This window comes from Cololabis saira, chromosome 10 (assembly GCF_033807715.1).
Source record: "Cololabis saira isolate AMF1-May2022 chromosome 10, fColSai1.1, whole genome shotgun sequence".
Classification (NCBI taxonomy): domain Eukaryota; kingdom Metazoa; phylum Chordata; class Actinopteri; order Beloniformes; family Belonidae; genus Cololabis; species Cololabis saira.
The window spans coordinates 35,695,854-35,723,463 of record NC_084596.1 but is presented as its reverse complement, the minus strand read 5'-3'; the positions used below and the strand labels follow the sequence as shown (position 1 = coordinate 35,723,463).

The following is a 27,610-nucleotide window of genomic DNA, read 5'->3' as shown; positions in this document are numbered from 1 at the left end:
AAAATGAAAATTCTTCCGAGGAGCATTGTACAGTAAAACTATAGGTTTTACAAAAATTATTACAAACCAGATGCATGTGTCAGGGACAGCTAGGGGTTTTCAGAGGTTTAATAAAGGATGGTTTATTGTATAGTTCAGTGCATGCATAAAGAGCAGAGCCACACATTTGCCCTTTTCAGACATGAGAAACAACACAGTAACAGCTTCATCAATGTGTCAAATCAATCGCATTCAGCCATTCAGACATTGGTCACATTAATGTTAATCTTCCTCACGCTCTATTCAGGCTGTGAAAGTGACAGAGAGGCACAGTGCCCACGCTAGATTGCACAGTAAATCAAGTGAGGCCTGATAGCAAAGTCCTAACAGAATGTATGTTTCCTCATAGCAATGTGTCCTACCACCATAACAATTATAGGACGAGTGTACAACATTATTGTAAAACGCAGTTTCACTGGATGGATACAACAGTTTTTTTAGCAACTTTTCGTCATGATTAAGCTCATTTTAATTAAATTCCTATGAACCACTATGGTGCGTCAAATTAAGCGACCACTGTTGTGCCTCCGCGCCTGATCACGTGACTGCTGAAGATCAGACTTTTACACATAACTAGGTCCATTGAATGACTGAATTCACATATTTACTGATGTACATTTTAGAATATGTTGAAAACCAAATTCTATGGGCAGTGGAAACCACATGATCATTCACTCACAATCAGAGTAATATCCAGAAGCTTAGCTGACTTGATATTTAACAATAAAGATTGAATGTTCCTTAATTTTTTGGGGGGCAATATAGTTAAACTGTGCCAGAAAATGCTACGGGAAGGAACGAGTGGCTCTTACAATCATGACTTCAACAGGTTCAGCTGCCATTTGTAGTGTGCTGCAGGTTTACAAATGTTTTCCAGTGTAAGGCAAAGATATGACTTTCTAGTTGCTTTCACAGGACAGGTTGGCACAGATTGCATACTGATGCTCACTTCTTGATGTCAAGCTTCAGGAGATAAGCGACAATGCAAAAATGATATTGACCTATTTATGGGCGAGTTTAATATGGAAAAGAACACAGTGTTTATCCTTAGCTGGATAGGCAGCCTACTTCTCACCATGATGTCACCATTTTTGGAAACAGGCATCAAAAAAATAAAAAAATCTCTCCGTACATAAATAAACGAAAATAAAATAAACACAGTAACTGAAAATTGTTAGATCAGAGATCATAAGGCATCATCAGACGGTTTGTTCAAACAGGAGCTGTCATGCACTCATGAACTTTTCAAAGTCATCAGACTCCACTGTCGAAAACAGTAACTTCCAGAACTGTTTTCCATTATAAACACATCAGTTAAATTCCAAAACAAAGTTGCGGAGAGGGTGCGAGTTCAGAATAGGTACAGCATCTTAAGACGGCATAAAAATAAATAAGTACAATTTTAAAAAAAGGCATACACCATCATATCTTGGAGCATTTTTAGTTCTTTAGCTTTGTTGAAATATATTTCACTTTTTAGGGTTGCCATTGTCTCAGTGGGTTGACTGTCATTGGGTAGTTGTCCTCCATCTAGATGGTTGGTACCTCATCACATGTGAAAAACTGTGCCTGGACATCAACAAAACAGGCAGCTGTTATAAGCAGAATCCCTGAACTCAATGAAAGTGTCAACTTGCTTGGACTTATGACAAAACCACAGTAACTAGATGGAGATGTCGGGATGTCCTTTTTACACACTTCTTGTATGCAAACAAATGTATAAATTACCTTGGTCTGTCTGTGGGGACCTTGTCCACACTATCTGAAATTACATCTTTGAGTCTCGTCAGTCATACAGTAGCAATTTATTTTGATTCAACTCGTTTTCCCATGTGCAAATATTTAGTTCTATTTTGCAGCAAACACATTCTCTATTCAAATTCAAAACTGCTTTGATTCATATTGTTTTGTTCCTTTACCAAAGTTTACACCCTTTACCATCTAATAACAGACCCTAAGGTTGTTTTAACTCTGTAGATTTCCTTTAATGGGGCAGTGCGCTGTCCCCAGGTCAGTTTGGCTGTGTGATTCCACTATACTGTACCATAGTAATGCCATGGATACAATTTTTATTTTTTATTTTTTGCAAAATATTGTCTGAAGCTATTGCAGAAGATGGAGATAAGCAGAGACTTCACGTTGAATCAACTCTGGTGTCATATTGATGTTTTGAAACAATTTTGGCAGCACTTATACTGGTATCACTTCATATCAGCGTCCAATATCAATGTGTGGTCAGATGCATGAAGACACAGAGATGCAACAGAGAGCAGTGAGTTTACCAGGATATAGATTTAAAAACGTGGCGTGTTTTAGTAATACCATCATTGCAGTTTGTTTCTGTCATAACGAAGAACAAATAACAAGAACAGCTTGTGCTGTACCTTCATATTTTGCACCAATTCATGGACGTAGTATTAGGGCTGGGCGATATATCGAGATTTTAATATATATCGATATATTTTCAAACGCGATATGGTACCAGACAATATAGTTTGTATCGATTTATTAAAAAAAAAAAAAAAAAAAAAGGTATGATTTTGATATAGCTTATTTTGTGACAAATTGACTTGAATGTTTTATTTGAAGTTTGCACAAATGTTTTGTTATTTGCACAACTGTCAACCTCAGTGGAAAAGTCTGCCTGTTACTGTCTACATTGTATTAACTGCACAGTGTATTTGAATTTAATTGTTATGCAGGAAAGGGATATTTGTTTTATTTTATTCAAGAAGCATTTTTATTCTATATATGCAGGCAGTTTATTTTTATTTCATTTGTTTTATACATTTTGATATTGTGCAGACCTCTGTTAATAAATGTACCTGTGTGACATTTGGCACGAGGCTTTGTATTAAAACTGACTGTTTTTTTAATGGTTTGCCTCAGAAAAAAATGAAGCTAACAGAGATGCTATGCTATAATGCTTTGGGGGAAACCCCAATTATGGCACAGAAAAAATATCGATATATATCGAGTATCGCCATTCAGCTAGAAAATATCGAGATATGACTTTTGGTCCATATCGCCCAGCCCTACGTAGTATGAATAAAGTCAATAGGGAGTGTTTGCATGGTTATCAGTAAAATTCTAATGGCTATGCCGAGGAACAAGGCACAAGGAAGATGTGATCATCTTTAGCTCCTGCAAAGACCAGATTTAAAGAGTAGTTGAGAGCAAAATTATCAGCAAATTGACAATTCATTAAAATAATTATTAGTCACAACCAATAAATGTACTAGTTTCCTCTAAATTATACTAATTTTTGTTTAACCCTGAATATGAACCATAATAAATTGAAATGAAAAACTACATTTTAAAGCAGCACAAAGGAACTTTGGCATTTATAGCTGAGTAGATCCCCCTAAAAGCGTGGACGTTAAGTTGTTTTAATGATGCCGTACGATTTGTGTCATCTGTGGTTTGGTCCTTTTCATATCATCTTTCATCAATACTTTCCTGAGTCTTAGTCATCTCTGCCATGATGTCCACTGTAACTCTGTGAGCTAGTTGCACACTCTTGTTGCAAGAGACAATTAGGTCAGTAGTCCAAATTTTCATCAGCTATTTTATTTATTTAACTTTACCAAGAAAGGATATTTAAATTATTTTTTTTTTAAAGATCTCTAGATAACACTTATTCCTTCAACTAAAATTGATATTTTAGCATGAATGAAAGTATTTTGTGCCACTTTAAAAGTGCCTACTGTTTTGCTATTTTTCAGTGAAGAAACTCAAAATTGAAATGCAATGCAGTTTTTTCATTGAAAATTGATGGAACAGAAGAATTAGTTATACATTGTTGTTTTTTATTTAATTGTAGCATTCAGAAGGTGGTAAATGCTTATACTGAGCAGGTACCCAAGAAAAGTATTACTGGTGCCTTGTCTAACTCACATATATTGATCATCATCAGTTTAAAAAAAATGAATAAATACATAAATAAACTAAATCTTTATTCATCAAGTCACAATGATTAATATGCAGCTACCGGTATTCGATTATTTAACACAAACAGCGAGGGCTCAAGTCAAGTCCCACTAGTTTGAAGCAGAATATTTGGCTTCTGGTGGCACTTTCAACATGTTCCTGGAGAGATCAGCCAAAAAAAAATAAATAAAAATTCTTCTAAATTAACTGGTTAACTTTTTTTTAATTTGTCAGCCAAGTGATCAGCAGGTGGCCATCTGAAAAAGTGATGAAAAAGTGACGATAGAAAAGGAGTGAAACGTGGAGATGATGGGATGAGGGTTGCATAGGTGTCCTCGCAGTGATGGCACAGTGTCAGACGCTCCAGTTCAAAGTGCCAGCCAGGCAGCCGGCCCCCCGACGCAAGACGCCCAGAGCTGGGTGGAAGTGGTGTGTCATTCCGAGGAGCGCATGCACAAAACAACACACTTATCCCCGTCTACACGTGTGTGTTTGCATGCTCACGCAGCAGAGAGGGTAGAGGACTTTTATTAAGCATAAGCTGTCAGGCTGTGGGTTTTAAACTTCAAACAAGATAGTGCACATCCAAATGTGTCTCTGGGTCGTGTGTGTGTGTGTGTGTGTGTGTGTGTGTGCGTGCGCACACACTGCAGCGTTGCCTCTGAAGGAACATGCAGAAGATCAGTGCCAGGCTCTGTGCCCCCGCAGGACTTTTAGCTTGGCCACAAGGGCATTTGAAAAACCACACATGCAAAAAACACCATCACAAAAATCAGAGACGCTGTAATGGAGAAAGAAAAAGCCAGCATTCAAGTACCGTAAACACACACAAAGATAAATGCACAACAGCTCACTAAGCTGGCTTTAGACTACACTTTCTAGTGTCTCTCTCTCTCTCACACACACAGTCAGCAACCATCACTGCAGTGACAATCCTGCCATCGGTCAGACGACGTTCATGTGAGTCATGTGGTGACATGGGGGGATAGTCAGAGTAGCAATGCCGGGGGTTCCACTTCACGAGTGGACTTCAAGAATGGTGAAACAAGACAGAGAGGGAGAGAAAGAAGGAGTCAAATATGAAGGAAGAAATGCAAAGCTCCAAAACACAAAGTATTCAAGAGATTCTGCCACTCTTAAATTAAAGATGCCAAACAAGCACTGTGAAATCCAACTTCTGAAACCGAGATAGAGAGACGGATAATGAGGACGTTTTGCAGTTGAAGCGTGTCTGGTGTAAGACTGACGCAAGGAATATTAGGGACTGGAGGGTGGCGGGGAATAAATGACTGAGCCAAGAGACAGGGAAATAAAGAAAAAAAGTGAGTAAATAAAAATGTAGTAGGAGATAAAGATGAGCAGTGAGTGAAGTCAAATGGATGAGAATGGAAGGGAGGGGAAGGAGTGGCAGATGCTGAAGGATCATGTCGATGGAGGTGAAAAGGAGACAAAAGAAGAGGAGGCACACAAAAGAGGCTGAGATACCCCCAAGATGCGTGCACATGTTTACTCACAGTTTCACAGAAGGATAGAGAAGGTCAGCATTCACACTTCACAGCCTCTCCGCTTAAGGCTACCGACATGCTTTGATAATCAAACGAGAGCTAAGTCCTAATTACAGCACGGAGCACTTGCCATGCACTGTGAGATGGGGAATCTAGATGCTTGCAGAGAACACGACTCCATAGTGACAACCTTGCAGGGGAAAACACTTCAAAAGAAACTCATAAATGAAGCAGGGGTGAACTATTATACAAGCACATTTGTGCTGGTGAGAGGCCGAGAGAATGCACGCTCCAGCCGCAAGCGCTGCTTTCCTGCTTTGTATGCAGCTTTCTATCAAAGCCCGACACAGCTGGAGAGCGTGGACTGTATGAGCCACTGACTCATCTGCAAAGTCCTCTATCGCCTTTTTAAATTATGCAGTCCAGTCAGAGTCTGTAGCAAATCACAGCCTCTGACAAACAAACAAGTAATTCAACAAAAAGGCACCTTCTTTTTTTTCCCAGCCTGATTTTCTACCTGCCTCTGAAAATTCAAGCTATGCATGCATAACTTATGGAACTTGTTGCCAATCAGTTAAGTGATGTGAAACAAGAGGATCTGTTTGGGATATAAACTGTCAATTTTGTATTTTTTATTCAAGAACCTTGTCTTTTTGATTGGAGAGCTGCCTCCTTGTTTAGACCAGATACTGTTCTGCTCTTTCACTTAAAAACTCCTTGCTTGCCACACATCTCCTCAGCCTCGCTCAATTCCAGCTTCTCCTCCTGGAGTTTTAATCTTTTCTTTCTTGGATCCCAGTGAAACAAGTATTATCAAGCATCTCAGCTAATAGAATGCCAGATTTGGCACCTAAGTTACCTCCTGCGTGAGGGTGTTTGATTTCATAGCACATCCTCCAGATGATGTTTAGTGAAGTTCCAGCTCTCATCAGTCCACCCTCACATCTCTTTGTCCTGCCAGCAGCAGCTGGATATGTGATCTAAGAGTCTCATTTTACTTGCAAGTAAGACTGAAATCAAGACAGATATGTTAACTGTGATCTTATCAGAGCTTGCACAGTTAAAATGTGTAACTGCTGGTTAAAGTGTAGTTGAACCCGACATTATTTCAGCTGCTTTTCTCGAACTCACTGCACAGTTTGATAAGAGAAATTCAATTTATTTGTATAATGGCAGTTTGCTGTAAAGAGTGACCTCAGATAATTTTATGTAGATAGCACACAAGTTCAACGCAGGTTCAGTTGTAATCCAGGCACATACCAGTTCTATCCAATGTGTCAATATCCGGTTAATTATAACTGAATTTACAGTACATGTCAATTCTATTTTTAAAAAGCCGCCTTTTAACAATGAAACTAACACACTGCATTGAATCTTGATTTGAATTTGATCCCCCGATTCTGTGCGTGCATGAGGTGACACGGAAAGGGAAAATTCCCTTTTAACAGGAAGAAATATCCAGGGGAACCAGGCTTGTGAAGAAGGGCCATCTGCCTGAATCGGCTGGGGAGTGAGAGGACAGGACAAAGAAACAAACAAAGGGACGCATCCAGGGATATGCAGTATGATACAAAACAAAGAAAGTAAAAAAAGATAAATATGATCAAAGCATACATGGACAGTAAAAATAGCAAAATGATTATATTTCTCAGAGCATCATGAAATGTCCCCCAGGGACGGCTCAGCCATTTGCTCCAACTTCAACTATACACACATTTTTTAAGCCAAATCTTTAACAGAGCGGGTTTCTGGATCTCGAACAGTAACTGGTACCGATCCATATGAGAAGCCGTCTCGCCTCTCATTCTACTTCTACCTCTGGGAACCACAGGTAAGCCTGGGATCTGAGAGCTAAGCATTCTGTTGGGATAATAAAGACCTGCTAAGTCTTTGAAATAAAAGAGAAACTTAATCGAAAATCAGCTCTTTTAAATGCGATCCATGCATCGCAGAGGTTAACTACTGACACCGGTTAACACCTAGTCCGAGTGACTTTATCAGCACTATAATAAACATCCATCTAAAAAAAATAATAATAAAAAGACTAATTCCCCGACTTAGCAAAAGCTTTAGAAAGATGTTCAAACAGCTAACAGGCAGTATTTTACCCTCTAACATCTATAGACTATAAACTAGATTTGATAACAGACAAGAGTTCACAAAGAGTGGGAATCTTGTAGGAGTCACTTCATGACTACAACCAGCCAACAATGCTTCAACTGGTTGTCAGTGAAAATAAAACCTAATTTCCATTAGACAAGAATAAAGAATTACTATAATATTAAACATGTCAGATTTTATTGCCATCCAAGACACAAAATACTGCATCCGACTGCCATTTTACATCAAACAACTGTGATTGCAGGAGCATGCTCCATGTCAAGCAAGCCTTTTCATGGTTTCCTTCCTACCGTGGGACTTTGTAAGGTATTCACACACCGTTAGGGGTGTAATAGCACACAAAAATCACTGTTCATTTTCGGTAGAGTAAGGGAAAAAAAATTAAAAAAAAAAAAAATAATCCACAAAAAATTTAATATTGCTTTTTGTTTAATTAATTTGAACTATATTTTCTTATTAAAATGAAACATTAAAAAATATATATGTACACATAGGAATAAAAAAATAGAATACTGCTTAAATCTATTACCAAGTCCTGCAATAAATAAAATATTCTCAAATTAAACAAAATATAAAAAACGTGTTTAAAACCTGTGTTCTCGACAACTGAGTATGGTCCAGATCCAGAGCTATAAAAACACCAATGACAGTTATAGCTTTAGCCCGATCTGAATTACTGGCAAAAGCCTGTTTAAATGCCAAAGGTAGCTGCATTGAGACGGTGCCGGCTTCCTTTCTTGCAGCAGTGATATTCACATGGTGCCGTTTCAAATGCATTATGAGGTTTAACGTGTTGGCAGAAACATGACCAATTGCTGGTGAAAAACGTCGGCACACTGCTCTCGTCTGCTCTACTTCTTTGTCCGTTGTTGCTTTTCCCCGGGAAACCAAAGTGTTCCCAAACAGGAGACCTTAAAGATAAGGGAGTGTCTTCAAGTTCCCTGTTAAACATTGTATCTCTGCACCATGCCGACAGCCCTGTACCAAACGGTTCAGTATCGTTACACCCCTCAACATCATGATGGGTTTTTTTCCATGCTTTATGCTTCTCTCTGACTAGAACTTCCATACAAGCCATGTTTTTATGAAGTCTGAGAAATACCAATGTTTCCTAAACTTAACATCCTTGTTCAAAAAGCAGGCTGGTTATTGAAAATCTGCAGTCTCCATGTACCATGTAAGATGATCCTGTTACTTCCAGAGCCACAGGAGACACTGGACTGCTATACAAATCAATGGGGTGCCACTTGAATGCCTTTGAGCTGAGAGGGAGTGTTCCACCTGCACAAGCCTAGATTTTCCACCACTGAACTACTTCAAAGTCTTCAACACAAGTCAGTGGTGTAGTTTGCAGAGGAACTGAAGAATTTAGGAGTGGAGCTGGAACAGAGGCTATTCAGCAACTTCAAAGAGGAATAAAATGTGATAATTAAAAACACACAGCACAAATATAAAAAAAATCTAAATGATACTGAAAAACAAGTCTGTGAAGGTAAATTAAAAATTTATAAAAGCTGATTGTCAGATTCAAAGAAAAAAAAATAATGAATTGCAAAGAAATGTTTGGATAAATAAGATAAGCCAGGGCCACCCGTGATAAAACTGGGGATGAAACTGAATTTAATTTTAATACGAGGCCCCCCCCAGAGCCTTAAAACGAAAAACATGTCTTATCGCAACAATTACAACCGATACAATAAATAAACATAAAAGTCAGTGCACAAGCTAACAAATTATTTCAACAAAAGCTCCTTTCATTTGAAAATGAAATCCTAAACAGATAAATACATCTAAAATAAATGTGTCACGTAGTAGGTTATAATTTTATAAAATATTTCAACACAATTTCATTTAAAAAGTACAAATATAAAAAAAGAAAGGAATCATAGCAGCCACATCCTTGTATGTTTGGCAAATGCAGTCAGATGCATAACTCTTTCTGGATGCACAATGTCATAGGGCCAATTCTGAATTGATATTTATAATACTAAGGTGACTTAAGTGTCCTTGTGGCACTAACTCAGTAAAATGTTTTAAACAAGATATTTTTTTGTTGGTGGGGAGTTTTGTTTTTTAGTTTGAGTCAGCAACAACTAACTGGAGGAGTTATTGCAATACTGTGTGGATAGACTGTTTAAAACAATGGCTGAAGCATACAGTCACGTGACCCATTGGTTGCATTTTCTGAAAAGGATTTTTAGGAGAAGTTATATTACCAGAGCAAATGTTTGTGGTTACAGTTATTCTCCAATTCAAAAGATTACTATCTGCTTCTGATGGTCAACTGATTTCCTTAAAGGGGACCTATTATGGCATCTAATCCCTATTTTAAACAGGCCTTGAATGTCTTAAAAACAAGCTTTTGATTGTTTTAGCTAAATAAATTAGAAATTCAGCCTCTAGACCTTGTATTTATCATCCCATTCTCTAACCTCCTTATCTATGAGGGATTCTGAGTGGGCGGGGCTATGATAATGAGGCTCTGTGCTCATTGGCTGCCTGAATGACGCGATACACCGCTACAAAAAAAATGGCGGAAACTCCGGCCAGCAGAGTTAGTTGTGGGCGTGGTTTCACGCATCGGAGGCCAACCAATGTAAATTGCATTTTGTTTACGTAACGAAAGGGAGCAGAATCTGAACGGCTCGTAGAAGCCACATTACACTGGAAGGGTCATCCGGGCGGCTGTACAGATACTGCAGAATCTGGTTGCTTTACTCCTTCTCTGAGTTGGCAGGCTGAGGGGAGACCACTTTATATATGTTAAAGGGAAAGTTCGGTTTTTTACAACCTGGACCTTATTTCTGGCATTTTTTATGGTCGTATACTCACCCAGGCAAGTTTGGTGTCATTTGGAGTCCTTCGGAAGATATTAGGAGCGCATGAGGGCACCGCCGGACACAGACGATGCAGCGTCTAAATAACACATGATTGCCGCGAAACTCTTCATTTCTTTTATGAATCACTAAATCTGCTTCCAGGACCTGTTGTAACATTGCGGGGCTGTCTGTGTAATAAATAAATCCGTTTGTAAACAAGACCTCTGAACTCATGACGTCATCTCTGTGCGCGCACTCTGTACCCGTTCAGTGAGCTCTTCAGCCGTATACTCTGGCTCAAAACGGTAAGGACGTCCATCATATTCAAAATCGTCGTCCACAACCTCAGAACTTGACAAATATTCAGACATGTTTCAAATAACTAACAGTAAACTAACAGTAGCGAACTCCAGCTGTACACAGAGCTGTGTCTGCGATGCGCGCACAGAGATGACGTCATGAGTTCAGAGGTCTTGTTTACAAACGGATTTATTTATTACACACAAAGCCCCGGATGTAAACAACAGGTCCTGGAAGCAGATCTAGTGATTCATAAAAGAAATGAAGAGTTTCGCGGCAATCATGTGTTATTTAGACGCTGCATCGTCTGTGTCCGGCGGTGCCCTCATGCGCTTCCGTTATATGGAGAAGCGGCTCGCAAAAAACTCCTAATATCTTCCGAAGGACTCCAAATGACACCAAACACCTCTGGGTGAGTATACAACCATAAAAAATGCCAGAAATAAGGTCCAGGTTGTAAAAAAAACGAACTTTCCCTTTAAAGCAAGAAAAAACTTGTTTTTCATAATAGGTCCCCTTTAAGTAACTTTGAACACACTCCAGCTCTTCCAAAATGCTGCAATGAGAGTTCTGATGAGCAGGAAAGGTAAGATTTCCTCCAGTTGCGTTGATGCCAAAATATTCATCATGGATGCTGTACAGAGATAGCTGGAACTACCAAACTCCTTGGCCAGACTAGAGACAGATTTCTCCTCCGCATTCAATACCCTTCAGCCTCACATCCTGGCCAACAAACTCTTCTCCCGCTTTAACCTGGACAACCAGCTCATCCTGTGGTTACTGGACTTATGCTTCACCTCCACTGGCTCTGTCAGGGCTGTGCCCCCCCCCGCTCATCATCCTCTACACCAATGACTTCAGAGCTACACAACCTAACTCTTACCTGGTGAAATATGCTGATGACAGTTCTGTCCCTGCTGTCAGGCATTTCAACAACAACATGGATCAGCTCTCCAGGGGTTTGTGGATTGGTGTGACAGCTATTGTCTGGAGCTGAACATCAACAAGACCAAGAACATGGTGGTGACCTTTTCAAACCAGCAGAGGGCGCTGGCCACAGGGGTCACCACCAATATCCATGGACAGCCTATTGAGCTTGAAGATGGGTACAAATACCTGGGTACCATTTTTGACAGTCTGCTGAAATTCTCTGCCAACATGGAGAAGATTCTCAGAAAATGTCACCAGAGACAGTATCACATCCGGAAGCTCAACTCCTTTGGAGTAAGTAAGATCATTCTTTGGACATTTTACCACTCCTTCATCGAGAGCATCATCACTTTCTCCATAACCTGCCGGTTCCACTCTAGCAGCTTCCAAATCAGATACCACCTGCAGAGAACTGCCACAGTCTGTTCCACAATTATCGGATTACCTCTCACGACTCGGCTGTTTATGAACATTTAACGCGCAGGTTAGCGAACCAGATCATACAGGACCCGTCACACGCCCTCTTCTCAGACCCTACCTCTACCTTTAAGATTATGTTTGAAACTTCCTGGTTTGATAAAGCTTACAGTATGGGATAGTTTCAGTCATGACATATGCATACTACTCTCGTGTCATTGTTTCTAGATCATGTCATCTCAGACCCCCAACCAGTCAAGGCAGATGGCCGAGTGTGGCTCTGTTGGAGGTTCTTTAGCCCCGTCAACCAGGACACTTCCTCTCCTCTCTGCTAAATTGAAGATCTGATGCAATGTGTTGGGCTCCTTAGACTATTTTCCATGAATTGGCATTACATGAAATCTGAATTTTGGACTTAAAAATCCAAATAACTTTGATTATGAACTGGTATGAGTTCTGTAATGCATTTATCATTAGGACTTGGCCAAAGTCCAAAGTGCTTTTCCATGTGAAGTGCTTTTCCATGTGAAGTGCCTTGAGATGGCTTTGTTGTGAACTGGTGCTATACAAGTGAACTGAATTTACAGTAACCTACCTGAATTGATTGAATGTCCCCCAGCCTATGCAGGGAGACTGGACTTTCTTAATGCAATAAACTGCATTTGAAGTGCATATGTATGCATATATGATCAAGTTTTTACTGCATTTGAAAGCGTAGACCATAATATATGCAGCCTTCAAGTAAAGTTTAATCATCTCCTCATTTTATCTTTTCCTTTTATCTGCATCCGATTCAAAGCGGCTTTTACCTACCATCTCTTTACCTGCGGCAGTGCTCTGGTCTGAGCTGTGATTGGTCAGGCATTACCTGTCAATCTTAGCAATTCTCAGAGCACGTAGTATTGTCAGAGAGACACGAGATCTCCCGTTTCTCCTCTCCTATTATAACTGATTTGAATTGACACGTGAGGATATTGAAAGCAACAGCTGGAGGGCCTCTCCACTGTTTAAGGCAGTGATGAATAAAAGTCCTCCATTTTCCCAAAAAGTGATGCCTATATCATGTCATGAGACCCTAAAGTACATCATGGGTGTACTTTAGCGAGAGGTGGGCCTAAGATGAAACTACAAAGATGAAGATATGGCTCGAAATAACATATATCACATAAGATAATTTTATATTACAGAACTAAAATGTGAGTTGGTTTCAGAGAGACCCTCAGACATCCCTTTGTTAAGTGCAGACTTTGTGAGGAAGAAGCATATGTAAGCCATGTTTTTCTTTTCACACACACACAATCAATCAATTCATGTTAGAGACATTTTAAATATCTCCTAAATGTATGATATACAAGACATTATGCAGTACTAAAAAAAAAAACAGAACTCTAGGCTGAAACCATTTAAGACATCAGGGCAACCTAGAAACACAACCACATTTTTGTCATCGTCATCATCATCATCAAGTAAAATTCAGCGTGTGAGAATGCGAGAGGACAGTAAATAAATATATAATTATAACATTGGCAGGTAGAAAATGGGCGGACCTTCACTGATCAGAAATCAGTAATCACCTTAAAAGCTTGCTTCGTTCAGCTCTTCTGACAACTGGTTCCTTTTTCAAATAAAACAAGAATTCGGACCTTCCTGTGATACCACAGTCGACATTTCTGATGACAATGAGATTTGGATTTAGTGGGTGATCTAAGTTTCAAAAAAGTAAGAAACTCTGTCCTTACGACAGGAAACTCACATAATGAAAACAGATTATCTAGAAATCAGCATGTATGTTGCATGTAATCAGCATGTAATTCTGTGTTACTTAAAATTTGACCCAAAAAAAATGTGTTTGCTGACTGGACCACATACTTGAAATGACACATTTGTAAATTAAAACAAGACCACAACAGATAAAACACACTGGAGCCGATGCACCTGTGGACTGCAGCAGCATCGTCATTTTAAAAATCAGGATTAACTAATAAGGATGAATGATTAACTGTATTTGAATTATCACTATGTGATATATAACGATATGGACATGTGATTACGTTCTGGTGGTATGACAAGCACTTGGCTTCAGAAAGAGCACCACCAAGCAACACCTTGGCATAGTGACCTGTTGTAAGAAGACCTCAGTCCTAACAGAAGCTGCCACTGCAGCAACATTACTGCCAAAATGAACAACTGCAACAGTTGTGTGAAATCTTACAAAGCAAGATGTTGCACGGTGCCAGGTACTGTGCAAAACCTGTCTCATGAGAAAACAACACTTTCCCTGCCTGTCAGACAGAACAAGTCCTTTGAGTGCAACGTCTTCAAGAACCAAGGAACAGTTGCTTTCTTTTCAAGCATATTAGGATGGTCTTGACCTTAAAGAACTACAATTTACACCAGCATACTCAGCCAATAACAGTTTTCAGAGAGAGAGAAATGCCACTTCTCACATAGTATCGTAGCATATTTCAGCTATCATTTATCTGAGCAAGCCACACGGCGAGGCCCGTCACTCTTCTGGTGAAAGAATTCCACTGCAAAGTTTGCTGGCTTCAAACTGCCTACTTCCCAGATGACCATAAGGAGAAAAGAAAAATGTTGCGGTCAGAGAGAGAAGCTTGTCAGCTCAGATCTCATCTCTGCATAACAATGGACAACGCATCAAATATGTTGATGGAAGAGAAGCTTAATGGATGGACCGGGATCCTGTGTCAGTCATATCAAACCATCCATCTGCATCCAAACATACAGGCCCGGCTCCCGAGAACCAACAGTCTGGGTATATAATGTCATTGTAGAAGTAAGCTAAGGTTGGTTATGTTCGTAAAAAAATGCAAAACACAAGAAACCTTAAAAAAAAAAAAAAAAAAAAAAATCATATTGGTTTGCTACATTTTGATTTTAAGAAAATGCAAATGCACCACAAGTGGCCAGAATTTAGCCCCTCTCCCCAAAATGTGTCTGGAGCGAGTGGATCGGATCTTTATGCAAATAAAACATGGACATTTTTGCTTTGCAAACAGTAAATGCACTATTTTAACTCACCAAAGGAAGCAGCTAGAAAGAAGTAGACGTATACAGAAAAAAAAGCAGTTATATGATAAGTGTATATGATATACATTGACCGGCCACTTTATTAACACCCACCAGATGTAAACAGTGTGTTTCACTCTGGGGAATATTAGCTGAATATGAAAACATAAAATTGATATACTTTCACTATAAATAATATTTTTTATTGTTTTTTTTTCCGGCTGGAATTACACAGAGGATATATTTTCACCAATAAATGATTCCTACCCAAGCATGCAACTTTAAGCAATTGAAGACCATAAATTATTACATTCTCCATCAGTTTAGAAAAAAAATTAATGACATTCCTGCTGTCAATAGCGATGTCTACAGAGTCACTAAGCATGAAAGCACAACCGAATCCTTAGAAGTAGCACTAACTTGACCTCATGAGCGGGTCCACAATGCAACTGTGAAACTGAAGCGGGAAGGAGCACCCAAGTGTGCTCACGACTGTCAGACAGCAGCACTCCGAGCCAGTAATGGGACCATTATTGGTAAAGTACGCAAGTCAGAGGACGAAAACAGCGCAGCCGATCAAAATAAATAAGTGGCGGACGAGCCGAATCGGCAACTGGGACATCATAACAGAGAATCCCTCCCCCCTCTCTCCCTTCACTCCAACCTTCATGCCATTTCCTCTTGTGGGATGCCCTCCCTTCTTCTTCCATCAGATTCACCCACATCCCTCTCACCCTCCTTCCATCTCTCACTCCCCCCCCTCAGCCTTTGAAGATGCTCTGTTTTCCAACTTGGCTCTAATCTTCAAATATGGTGATCTAATAATGGCTGCAAGAGTGTATGTGTGAGCAAGTTCCGATGCACTGAGCCATGTATGGCTGCAAATATGCCTCCTGCACATTTCAAACTGCACGCCGTGTGCGTGTGTCGGCGTTTGCATGAGTGTTTGAGCATGTCGATGCTCCACAACACATGGCCCTGGGTGCTGTTTGGATGTCATGCCAAGCCCTCCCAGTGTCTGTCGGAGAAGGGTGGTGTACGAGACAGCCCTGCGTGTGTGTCACAGCGTGATGGCTGGTACAGTCACACACACAGACAGATATCAGCAGTTTCCTCAGGGAAAAAAAATGGGGTAAAAAGAAAGACCAAAATGTGGGAACAAAGACTTCACAGTAAATATTAACCTGATGCGCAATGCTATAAAAACCTTTTCATTCCAGAAACCACAGAAATCAAGATCAAAGCTATGATCCTTGCACAGATTTGACCTGCTCAATCTGTTTCGGGAAGGAGAGATCAACATGCAAAGGAAAGATGAAGGTAAAAGACGGCCTAGCCTAATCTTCCAGGCTTAGAGAAATTATTTGAGACCAAATTCTTCACCTAAGATGGCATGAAAGACACTCTTCTCATTCCAGCTTCCTCCATGTCTGACATTTACATAGCAGTTGGAGTTCATATTTTGTGCACAACCTGGAGAGATTGAGAAAGCGTATTTACAAATCCATCTTCTTATCCTTTACACATGCAGATGAATGCATTCATTAGAGTAAAAAGATTACCGTTTGAAAAGGCGAGGACCTTGACAACAAACTAGAATGAATGCAGATATATCTATATCCAGCCCCCCACCCCACACACACCACCCATCCACCCCCTCCCCTTGAAAGAATCTGGAGCAGTTGCAGATGAGACCGAGGTCCATTTGGATAGTTAAAAAAAAAAAAAAAAAAAAATCTTGTAAGGCAAAAACCTAATTGAATTGCTTCTGATGGAAAGAGGAGCTCAATACCCTTTTTAAAGGCATGAGTGAAGATGAAGGGAAGAGGGGAAGGGCATAAAGGGGAGAGGCAATGAAAGTGAGAGGCAACCGGCGGGATGGTGGGGGGGTGTAGTGGGTGATGACAGGGAGAAGAATAATCGAGGTGGACAGTTAAGGAGGGAGGGTGAGAGAGTGGAAACAAAGAGGAGATGACAAAAATATAGGGGGAGGGGGGTTGGTAATGATGGCGATAGATGAAAGAAAGAATGGCAAAGACGGTAAGCAGACAGGTCTGCATGTGGCCCTGTGATGGACCGGCGACCCGGCCGGGGTGAACTCCTGCCTCTTGCCCGAAAAAAAGAGCTGGAAGAGGCTCCAGCAGACCCCTGTGACCCTAAACCCAGGAATAAGTGGCTACACATTACAGAGGCACGGATGGATGGATGGAAAACAGAGAAAAGTAGAAACCAATAGTTCTGATTATCAGAGTGTCGCCCTTGTCTTTGGGGGAGAAAAAGGGCTTGTTCTTACACTTAGTGAGTAACCAATAGGTCACTGATGTGGCTGACTAATTGACAATTTCTCAATAACAGCGATGGCCTTGGCTCGCATGAGCTCCTGCAACACATCGCGGATTCGCGGGCAGCCTACACACCCTCTGGCATGCAATCATGCACACAGAACGCGTGCACACACACACACGGGCTTATTGTGCTGTAAAAATATATAAATAAATAAAATAAATGCCCTGCGTGTACACCGAGTTAGGATTTACACACACAGCGCACTGTCGCCTGTGGCATTAAGGCCATCCTGCCACATCTAATAAACTCTGAGGATGGACTCAGTAGGCCGTGGCCTGGTGGCCACTTGGCTCTTTTTAGACAGCATCTGTCCTAAGCCCGATTTACAACGCGTCTGTTGTACGTCTCGCAAAGTGTAATCTCTGACTTCTTATGACCATTTCAATTTGTTCCGATTTAAGGTCGATTTTATCTGTAACAAGCTCGCTCACCTCCACGCTGAACATCTTACACTTCAGCCGTGTTCCAGACACGAGATATATAGTCGGAGTATGCAATGCAGAAGTCTTTAGAGGTGCATTATTTCTCACACCAAAATGCCTTTTCAGCCTCCATATTGGTTCTGAATATTAGTATCCATGGTGGTTTACTAGTGACAGCCTGTTACACCAGCTCGGTTCATACTGGGTCCGTTGTTTTGGTTGTTTTTTTCCTTTAAATCTGCAACAACAAATAACCATGACAACAGGAAAGTTGTTTTCATTAAAAAGCATCACATTTAGCTTTTCAAAAAGCACAAGTGCTGCCCAGAAAAATATGATTTGAAGAGGATGGTGCAAATGCGCGAGGAGCACAGAGGATAAAGTTTAAACCATGTCTGCCCTCGATCATCATCATCACGGGAATGTGATATTGAAGCCAAATTAAACGGATGAGCTTGGAGGGCTGACAAGGACACGGTAGAAATATTGGGAATGCATTTTTTGTCACGTGGCTACAGGACTATATACGTTGGACTCCGACACATGTCTACCTGGACTTCAGACGATACAAGCGGAAAAAGACGCTGCAGACGGAGACAGAGCAGCAGGCGTATAATGGAGGGGGGTACTGCAGCGCTTGTTAACAACACATGGTGCAGTCCTGGACGCCTTGCTGTGAATGAGCATCTCTGCACCCCAGAGAGGGAAGTGCTGGCTTTGCGTTTCTGTCCAGGTTTGTCTGCTCAGAGAGGTCACCTGTGTTACCTGCCTCTGCTGCACTCGGTGTCATCGGCTCCGTTGTTGCCATGCTGCAACACACAACATCCCATTTCATGGCAGTCTTTAGATTTAACCTCTCTCTCTTTCTCTCTCTCTGCTAAACTGTAAATAGTTTGGCAATGGATGCAATTTTGCCCCCCCCCCACACACGCACATTTAAAGTATTCTTCATTTCAATTCAATCTTAGCAGTCCAGCAATGTAGCAATGGCTTAGAACGCAGTGGGGGCGTGAAGCAGCTGAAAAGATCCTTTTTCGAAATGTTTGCGAACACTGAACTGTATGTATAATTTAAAAAAAAAAATTGGTTTGGCAATAAGCTCTTATTGTGCTGCAGTAAGAGCGTAGCTGCTATAAACTCAAGACAGATGCAATCTATTCCTAAACCCCAAAGCAACCTCTCCACCAGCACTTGTGTTTAACAGATGAGAACTTCAAGAAGCTCAACACAAAACTATGCAAGTCCTTCTAGAGTTAAAGCCTAATTAGCAGTTTAAACTGTGATAAAAGGACAGTGCAAATAAAACAACAGAGGAGGAACATTTATCTATTACTTTAAAATAAGCAATATGCCAGAATGGATGATAATATGCTTAAATAACCTCTCTACTGTGTGTGTGCGTGTGTTTGTGTGTCAGTGAAGGTGACTGCAGCAGTTTAGAGCTGAAAGTGATGCATATACAGCATGTCACTAGGTTCAATGTAGTCAGATTGCCATCTCAAAACGTTACTTAAAAGCACCTGCAGGGTCATTCAGACATGGCCGATATGTCCAGTTACCACTAGATTAATGGAAAGCCGTGCACATCTGAAAGGGGTAATAAAGCTGTGTTCACTCCAACCATCAATATCACTCCCACTCTGGCGTGACAGCTCAGTAATGAGTGGGGTTGCCGTGGACAGAAGTTTTCAGCCGCTCTCACCAGAATCCTGTCCTCCGATTTGCCGCTCCTGGTTTCCTGCTTGATGGCTCGCACAAACTTAATGGCCTGTTTATCCAACACCTTCCTGATGCTCTCTGGTGAGAAAGTGGAAAACAACATAGGAGACAGTTAATTATAGGGTGGAAGCACATTACAGAAGCTGCCTTGTGATGCACACACTCCAAAGTGGGAGGAAATGTAAGGATATGCATCCTGGTGAAAACTTGAGAGCAAAAACCTGACAAAGTAAGGAGAAACATAAGGGACAGTTTCTGCTATCTGGCATTATAAAATCTCCCTACATGTATGTAGTATGGAGATATAACTACGCAGCACTTCTTAACTAACTGAAAAATGTCCCAAGCCCAAAACAACAAATGACAAAAACTGATAAAAAGAGGCTTTCAAAGTTGCAAAGCCTCAAATCTTCACTGAATAGCACAGTCGATATCAATAAAAGAGTATTTTGTACAATGTGCTGCTTTAATACTCAGAACTCTGTCAGTGTAGTGTTAAAGTGAAATCAGTGAAATACAGCAAGTGAAAATCCTCTTTTTTTTCCCCCTTTGCCGTAGCAGACTCCTTTTAATAAAAGTCAACATTTGACATGAGAAGCTCGTCTGTAAGTCTGCTTCACAGATTGCTTCAGAAGCTTTGAGCTCAATCTCTTTATCGACAGGAAACTTTTGAAATAAGGCTTAACAATCAAGCGAGAAGCAGTCAATGTCCACGTGAGTTGATCAAATGTGGAAGTGAAATGTGTAAAGTCAATCTGTGGGCCATTAAAAAAGCACAAATTCCATTATTCATCTGATCTGTGTATATTTTCCACCATTCCCGACCATGTGTGATGCTGCAGATATCTGCACTGTGATGGAGGAGGATGCAGAGTATTCATTGTTGCACTCTGGACACCAGCAGGTGGAAACAAGCCCCACAAAAACCAAGCAGGGAACCTGTCTCCTTGGAGTTTTTCTTAGACATTTTACATTTTGCAAATGTTACACTCCTGCTTCTCCTACTTGCATGTAGATGCCAATCAGAAAACAGGCCCATATTCCCGGAAAGACACCATAACCAAAGCGATTTCACTCCAATTTTGAGCCCAGGGAGCGACAGATGGATTATTGCTTTAAAGAGGGCTGCGCGGGGATAAACAGTCAGAGACAAGTCGACAGCTATAAAGACACTAACATAAGGACAATCAGACACATGCGCAACTTCTGGCTGAGGAGGACTCATAACGGAGCTATTTTTAGCCTTGTGAGAAAGAAAAAGCAGCCCCGGCCCTTCTGAGTGGAACCAAACACATCTTTCAGAGCTGCAGCATTTAGGGGACCCACACTCCAGCGTGCTGTGCCACCCTGTTGAAACTCAGTGAAATGTGCCGGAGGCATCCTCCATTTACATCCCCCTCACAGCAACCGCCACAACAGGACCTGCCGTTCCAAGGACCCCACAGGCCTCTGCTCTGACTGCAAATAGGCACATGTGCCTGCCTTCGAGCTGTGCCCACACTTCAAATGATTCCCACCCCTGCATCGTATGCACTCATGGAGCTTATAGCAGATGGAGACACAGCGAGTCCTGCTGTGTCATGACACGAGTGTGTCAAACTCCTAACTCTCACTATATTGTTGCATCTCTCCATCCAGCATCATCCAGAAAGTTGCTCATCGCAGCTGACGGAGCAGATGCTGAAAGGATGAGGTGTGTGGTGGCTCAGAGAGCATGTTGGTGGATCAGCCCCGAAGACAAACATGGAGTTACTGACAGTAAGCTGGGTAAAACCCAATCACTTAAACCTTTTAACTTACTATGCAGCACCCAAATGCCTCCTACTGTGACCTCAACATCTGCTCCAAAACGCAGGGGAGATGAAAGAGTAGGAGGATGGATCAGCAGGCCAGGTTCCCTACCCTACCCTCATGTTTGCATATCCTCCCTGACTTTTTGGCACGTTGATGCGTCTGCTCTCCCATCTTAGCTCACCTCTCTCCACACTGCGCTTCACTGGCAGGTGTGTTAATTAGCCTAATGCCTATGGTGCTTATCGCCAGGCCGGACAGAAGGGGCTCGACAAGCCTGAGCGGGTAAACAGCGGGGCTTAACGCGCCGCATCAGGATAATTAACAGTGAGGGACACACCTTTTCTTTGACATCTCAACAGTTCCAACATCCTGATGCGTCTGTGCGCCGTCCAATGTCTCCGGCAGCCATCAGGAGCGGAGGAGCGGAGGAGCGGAGCAGCTCCGCCTGCGCGCACTGGTAAACCCACGCTGCCTTCTCTTCTGCACGCACAGCGCTCCGGTCACATAATAACTCCCCCGCGCACACGCGCAAACAACAAGAAATGGATGAAAAACTAACCAAATCAATGCGAGCGGAAGCACGCACCGTCAAATAACGAGGAATAACTCCCCTACGACGCGGATTGAAGCGACCCAAGTGCTGCATCAGAGTCACAAGTGAACATTTGCTGTGATTAAACTCCTTTTGGAATCAAATGTGGTTGTTTCCAGAGCAGCTGAGTAAGAGGAAAAACAAAACACTCCCGAATATCTTCTTCTTAACTCTTAAGACTTTTTTTTTTTTTTTTTTTTTTTTTAAAAGGTAAAAAAAATCCACTTTGCGCCCCCCCCAAAAAAGTCATGCGAAACTCACCTGTGATTTCTTTGCTCACGCTGACGAAGCCCGCAGCTGTGCTCTCCTTTGAGGCCATGGTGCGCTCCTTTCCGCCCTTCCCTGTCGCTTCTCCTTCCTTTTTCCTCTCTTAAATATGAAAATGTTTTCGCAGACCGACGCTGCCCAGCTCGTTGGCCCCCCTCTCTTCTCTCTCCTACAACCCCGTGCGCATGCAGGAGCCGCGGCCGCTCGGAGCTTCCGTCGGTGCAGGCTTGAAGCGACGCAGCAGTTGCGCACTGGCAGAATCCAACGAGCGCCTCCGACTTCAGCACTCAGTCAGAGAGGAGGGAGAGGAGGGAGAGGGGGGAGGGACGCTGAAAGGGCTCTGAGACGGTGTTTATCATCGTGATTAATCAATTTGATTTCCTGGGAATTATTTGAGATTCATTTTCATGGCGGCGGGAACTGAAGGACACAAAAGAAAGGAGGTCCCAACAGTGAGTCGAGAAGGACAGGCACGGGAGTAAAAGGGCCAAATGCACAAACCGGGGGGCCTTTAGGGGCTAAAGCCTGAATTATGGTTCCGCGTTAAATCGACGCAGAGACTACGCCGTAGGGTACGGTGATTCCTTTTAGCTGGAGCAGCTGTTCCGCTGTGACTGAGGATCCTTGAAAGAAGATAGGCCCTCTGATTCACAGATTTCTCACTGTCTCCTGACTTCACAAAGAGTTAATCCGTCTAAACTTTTAAACAGAATTTTTCCAGAGGTTAAAAGGATGAAGTAACTTCATAAATATATTGAATGAAGTGTGTTTGATGGAGATGCAACTGTCAAATAGACTGAAATTTGAAAGCAAAACTACATGTACTGCTGCAAATTTTCAAAATGTAACATGTTTTCGAATTGTAAAGATTTTCAGCTTTTCAGACTTTCAGACAGTATGAGTTAACAGCATTCTTGACGTTACCTAACCAGCTTACTAGCTGGGTGGCCTTGGTTTAAGGGTGACATATTACGGCCTTTACAAAAAAAGATGACAGAATTTCTTGAGATCATAATAAAATTGGGTTCTACAAACGTAGGTCAAAATCTCATATATAGAAGGGCAGCTCCACTCTTTTTTTTTTTGTAAAGTGTTTTTTCTTTCTGAAACCAGAGAGTAACACAGCTTTGTATAACGCGTTTCCAAGGTTAAAAAAAATGCAGCATATGTTTGGAGGTTTTTTTTAGATAAAGATGAACAACTGGATAATTCCTGATACAAGTCTGTGATATCAACAACAATCAACAACTTATTGGGTGACATATTTTAAGACCTAGGTGGCCCCAATCAAAGCGGTAGGGTTGTTTTAAGTTTTTAAGCTGGTAGTCACTTCAGATGCGTAATGATCACTATCGGTCCCAGGATATGTTTATTTTTCTAAATATCCCCTATAAGCGAAAGTTAACCACTGTTGTGACCGCTATTATAATTTACTTGCCTCTGAAGTGTATTGGCTCTAGAGACGCATACTTCTGAGAAACTTCGAAACATAAATTGCTTGCATATGAAATCACTGAATGTTCTCTCTTCAATAATTCCTGTTTGATGATAATATTGTTCAAAGGCTCTCTGATGTTATTAGTTATGGTCAATTAAGAAATCACTTTAGTGGTACTAAAAAGATAACTGTTTATTATTAAAAAATAATAATAATACAATAAGAGAGCTATGCTATCTGCAGCAATGAGCTTACAGTAATTGAAGCAACCGCAGAGGTTTTCAGGGACAGAAACAACAGAATTAAAAGTTATTTTACACTGTTCTTCGGTTGACTTTTATCATTTATTTGAAGAATGTTTCAGCATTATCTCTTCTAGCAGTAATAGGTTTACTATTTCATAGCAAAAAGCTGATTTGCTGCTTTTGATGAATGTGTTTTGATAGCAATATTACTGTAAAGATGTTTGGACACTCAGGGAATAGAATCATATATCACACGGTTTCATTCAGCAGCTTTCTCCTCAGAGTTTTGTGATCACAACTCATGGAATTGATGGTATTTGAGATGGAGAATTGGGGGGCCAGGTTGGATCTCTATCTAAAGGTAACACTGATGTATGATTTATGAACTCATCTGAATGGCTGCTAGTTGTCGATGTCATCGCTTATACAAGATGCTTGAACTGTTTTTCTTTGTTGCAGCCACAATCAGACTGGGGTTTGGTTTTTTGTCTTTTAGACCCATATATCACTTATTAATCTGTCAAATCTGTTCACAAAGACACAAATGAGTAGCCTGTGGTGGCTGCAGCTGTCTCTGGATTGGAAAATATTGCCCCCCTGGGTCGATGGAGCCATACAACAAAAGTGTCAGGTCTGCTATGTCTTTCTATGCTTCTATGTATAGTAGTCTGTGTATGTGAGACCTTTGTGTTTGCATCTCACTGTTACTTCTTACTGATGAAAGAAAAACCCAATGGGGGGCATTGTGGCAGAATGAGATAGGTTTGGGGGCATTGAAAGAGAGTATGGCTTGAATATGATGTTTTAGTCTGGGGTACTAAATCTATCTCCAGGTTTCATCAGGATAAAACTTCAGTGATTTTCAAAGATGCCCTTGAAAGGGCGATTTATTATTTATTCATCAGAGCAGCATCTCATGGATACGTAGGAGTCAATGTGCTCAATATGATCTCTATTACTTGACTGTCTTCTGTATGTGCATGAATCTGCTTACATAAAGCAATGCAGTTTTACAAAGGATTTGCTTCTTAGGCAGCTACGTGTTTAAAACAGACATGAAAGAAGAAAAATCCCATTCATTTGAAATATCTGCCTCTCCTTGTACGGATATATCATTTGTTAGAGAGTAATTTTGAAACAGAGACAACCCAAAAATCACACAAACACAGGACGATAGAACAAAAGAGGAGACAAAGAATTGTAAGAGATTGGGGGATTTGAGGAGGGACGTCACCTCCCTTATTATCAGAATTACCAAATTACAAAAATGCACCCCGCTTTCTGCCAGTTCTACATGTGTATTGTTTGGTGATGTCAGAGCGCTCCCATGAGGCCAGACCCCCAGGTTAACAAATGATAAATCACCTACTAGGGAACAAAATGCTGGAAATGGCAATCCGTCTGCAACAGCCAGTGGATACAAACTGCAGCATCATTCATCTTCCTGATGTTTCAGATGTTCTCTAGATTCAACATGACGCTTGAAAGCTGGCATCGATCTATCCCCAATATTCACCCCAGGCAGGGGAGCTCTCCGTTGGTGTGAAGAATGTGCTACAGTAACATGTGAATTCAGGCTGTGCAGAGTGCTAAAGAAAGTAGTGCACTGCCCTCATCTGGTTGAACATAGTTAACAGCTACACCTGGGATTTAAGCAGGGAGCAAACCCAGGTTACACAGAGCAGTTTATTTTAAGGCAGAAGTTTTATTTTATTGATATTATTTTGTTTATAATCTGCAATACATAATTTATACATTTGTTTCATTTAGTTTATCTTATTCTATTTTGTTACTTCTGTCCTATTTAGAGTGACGGGGTACTGGAGCTAGGGTTGCCACCTTTCAGAAATAGAAATAAGGGACGCCCTGATTTCAGCAGCGCAGGAGCCAAAAAAAAAGCTCCAAAACTTCTAAACTGAATAAAAATGTGTTTATTTTATATGAAAAAACTAAATGCTTTGATTTAAAGTTTCAAGTGCTTTAATAGCATTGAACTTGCATGACTGTACAGACAGACAACCACACTAGCAACTGAAATATCCTCCTATGCTGTGTACGTCCACATCAGCCCAGATGTAGAATATAGATACAGGTGAAGAATATGGTGTAAAAGTTAATTTATTTCAATAATTCAACTAGAATATGGTGTAAAAGTTAATTTATTTCAATAATTCAACTAGAATATGGTGTAAAAGTTAATTTATTTCAATAATTCAACTAGAATATGGTGTAAAAGTTAATTTATTTCAATAATTCAACTAGAATATGGTGTAAAAGTTAATGAAAATACGGTACAAATAGCGTCCCGTATTAGTTCAATACGGGACGCAACATTTTTTTCTCAAATAAAGGACAATTCCGTATTTTACGGGACGGGTGGCAACCCTAACTGGAGCCAATCCTAGATGTGTTTTGGTGAGAAGTAAGAGCCATTACATGGCCACACAGAGTCAAATGAAACAAACCACGTATGCTCACTTTTACTCATCTGTACATTTGCCAGTCATCAGTCAACCCTACGTGCATATGTTTGGACTGCGAGGGAAAGCTGGACTCAGCAGACACCACTTTGCATCCCTTAGTTTTCCTTTTTTAAAGCCTGATTGAAAGATTGGAGACACTTGTGATGTTAATTACAGTGAACACTTTAGTTAATGACATGCCACCATGGTTAAATTATTTTCAATTTTTTTCTACAGGTACCAACTAATTCATCAAGGCCAGTCTCATTAATTTGTTTTAAATGATTCTGTTAAAGGTCGGTTCAAAAGAAATTTTCATCTGTCAATGTTTGGCAGATTATTATTTGTTATCACTTTGTCAGTTTTCATTTATTTCACTGACTATTGTGGGTTTTTCTTTCTTTAGTGGAAGAATGGAACATATTTGTCCTTGTGTGTGTTCTGTCTTGCTCATGCATATCTCTACGTATACCACTTGCTCCTCACTCTCGATACAGATCACAATGTCATCTGCGGACATCATAATCCACGGAGACTCCTGCCTGACCTCATCTGTCAACCTATCCACCACGGTGGCAAACAAGAAAGCGTTTGCCACCATGTGGCAAACTCTCAGGGTGGGTCGATGTTTGATGCAGTCCCACTTTCACCTGACACCCATCTGTTCATCTACTTCCACCCATCTACTAGATATCCCACTCCTGTCATGCTGTCCTCATATATGTCCTGTACCATTTTAACATATGTTTCTGACTCTGCACTTCATACTTCATGTATGAAGCAGGACCTTTCTGTGTGGAGTTTGCATGTTCTCCCCGTGCTTGCATGGGTTTCCTCCGGGTACTCCGGTTTCCTCCCACAGTCCAAAAAAAACATGCATGCTAGGTAGGGTTGCCACCCGTCCCGTAAAATACGGAATTGTCCTTTATTTGAGAAAAAAATGTTGCGTCCCGTATTGAACTAATACGGGACACGATTTGTACCGTATTTTCATTAACTTTTACACCATATTCTAGTTGAATTATTGAAATAAATTAACTTTTACAACATATTCTAGTTGAATTATTGAAATAAGTTAACTTTTACACCATATTCTAGTTGAATTATTGAAATAAATTAACCTTTACACCATATTCTAGTTGAATTATTGAAATAAATTAACTTTTACACCATATTCTAGTTGAATTATTGAAATAAATTAACTTTTACACCATATTCTTCACCTGTAGCTATA

The 27,610-nt window shown here is 40.8% G+C and overlaps 1 protein-coding gene across 2 annotated transcripts in view; it reads right to left on the bottom strand.

Annotated features, from left to right (window-relative positions):
- The window catches only part of carmil3 (capping protein regulator and myosin 1 linker 3), a 124,519-nt gene extending 102,023 nt beyond the window's left edge, over positions 1–22,496 (bottom strand). For both annotated transcript variants that reach the window (XM_061732790.1, XM_061732791.1), the window contains exons 1-2: positions 22,226–22,496; positions 19,562–19,656 (exon numbers count right to left, since the gene is read on the bottom strand). In XM_061732790.1, coding sequence (XP_061588774.1) covers positions 19,562–19,656; positions 22,226–22,283 — 153 coding nt within the window. In that variant the 5' untranslated portion in view covers positions 22,284–22,496. The remainder of the gene's footprint in view (positions 1–19,561; positions 19,657–22,225) is intronic.
- Positions 22,497–27,610: the final 5,114 nt, after the last annotated feature.